Source organism: Penaeus chinensis, chromosome 37 (genome assembly GCF_019202785.1).
Source record: "Penaeus chinensis breed Huanghai No. 1 chromosome 37, ASM1920278v2, whole genome shotgun sequence".
NCBI lineage: Eukaryota > Metazoa > Arthropoda > Malacostraca > Decapoda > Penaeidae > Penaeus > Penaeus chinensis.
In genome coordinates, this window is record NC_061855.1 from 2,227,078 (window position 1) to 2,228,410 (window position 1,333).

The following is a 1,333-nucleotide window of genomic DNA, read 5'->3' on the forward strand; positions in this document are numbered from 1 at the left end:
TGTTACTTATTGATATGGACTACCTAGAGAGATGATATTAACATCTGGATAAAGTAAATCATATGATAAATATAGACATGAAAAATAAAAACACTTATGCAGAAAAAGAGAACAACATTGCAAAGGGAGTCTTGTCATTGCCCACGAGTGTTTGTATTCGGCCGGCCTACAAGGCACACACCTGTCAGAGTGGCCGCTCACGTGAGCCTAATGCCCATATTTTGGGCCATGTGATAGCAGTGAAACATCTGGATCCAATGGGTTAAGATCCACTGGTTTAGAACATATACACATTTACTCACCTTTACTGCTGAAACGTATTGATCCTAGAGTACTTCTCCGCATTATCAGTTTCTAATTTTCGTTGCATTCACAGACATGTAATACTCGTGGTTTGAGATGTAATAGAAAGGTTAGTTCTTGAAGAATGAGAAAGTTGGCCACTGTGGTCTGATTTTAATTATCATATCTCCTTCTCACAAAATGATAAAATGATTATGAAGAACAGAATTCAAAGATCCTCAGTCAACCCAAACAAGAAAAAATAAAACAGCTACATTCATTAATGAAGATTCACACAAATTAAACAGTGATTCATCACAAGACATCCTACAACAACTGCAAGTTGAAGTTCACTTGATATACACTGCAGTCTCTCTCTCATCCTGTGTTAACTATCAACAACTTGACTGTCCATTGCACTGAGAGGCTGGTTTCACGATGCGTCCAGTGATGTCCCTTGGCTGTTGAGGTAGTTCATTTGCTGTCTCATCTTCGTCGCTGTCCGAGTCGATGTTGTTGTCAGAGTCGCTTGAATCTGTGTAGACTCCTAAGCCTGGCAGAACCGCAACACACTGAATGCCTGATGGTTTGACAGATGGTGGGGCCTCACTGGGGGCAGCATCCTCTTTGGGAGATGCTATAAAAGACACATGAAGACACAGGTTACTCTCAATACATCCGGTTTTGCATTTCCATATGGATCACATGCTTGTAGAATACCTCCCACATGTAGATGGTTGTAAATGTGATTATTTGACTAATTTCAGTCTTGATTTTGTGGTATAGAAGATTTCTACTACTAGACTATTATTACTTATAAACATAATAAAAGAATTTTGGGTGAACATAACCTAAAGAATTTTTTACGATACATTTGTCTCTTTGCCATAATATATTAATGTAAATTATTGTAATATATATGAGGAAGCTCCATTGATTCCTGGGACCAAACATTTTTGTTTACATGGGAATGGAAGTTCTCTACCATTCCCATAGTGTCAGGCCATTTGCATGAAGAAATTTCTTACAGAAATGCAAAATTGGGTGGAAA

General features: G+C 38.1%; 1 protein-coding gene across 2 annotated transcripts in view; it reads right to left on the minus strand.

Moving 5' to 3' along the window:
• Positions 1–441: 441 nt before the first annotated feature.
• LOC125045486 (PSME3-interacting protein-like) overlaps positions 442–1,333 on the minus strand; it is a 4,163-nt gene continuing 3,271 nt past the window's right edge. For both annotated transcript variants that reach the window (XM_047642773.1, XM_047642774.1), the window contains exon 5: positions 442–919. In XM_047642773.1, the coding sequence (XP_047498729.1) occupies positions 678–919 (242 nt within the window). In that variant the 3' untranslated portion in view covers positions 442–677. The remainder of the gene's footprint in view (positions 920–1,333) is intronic.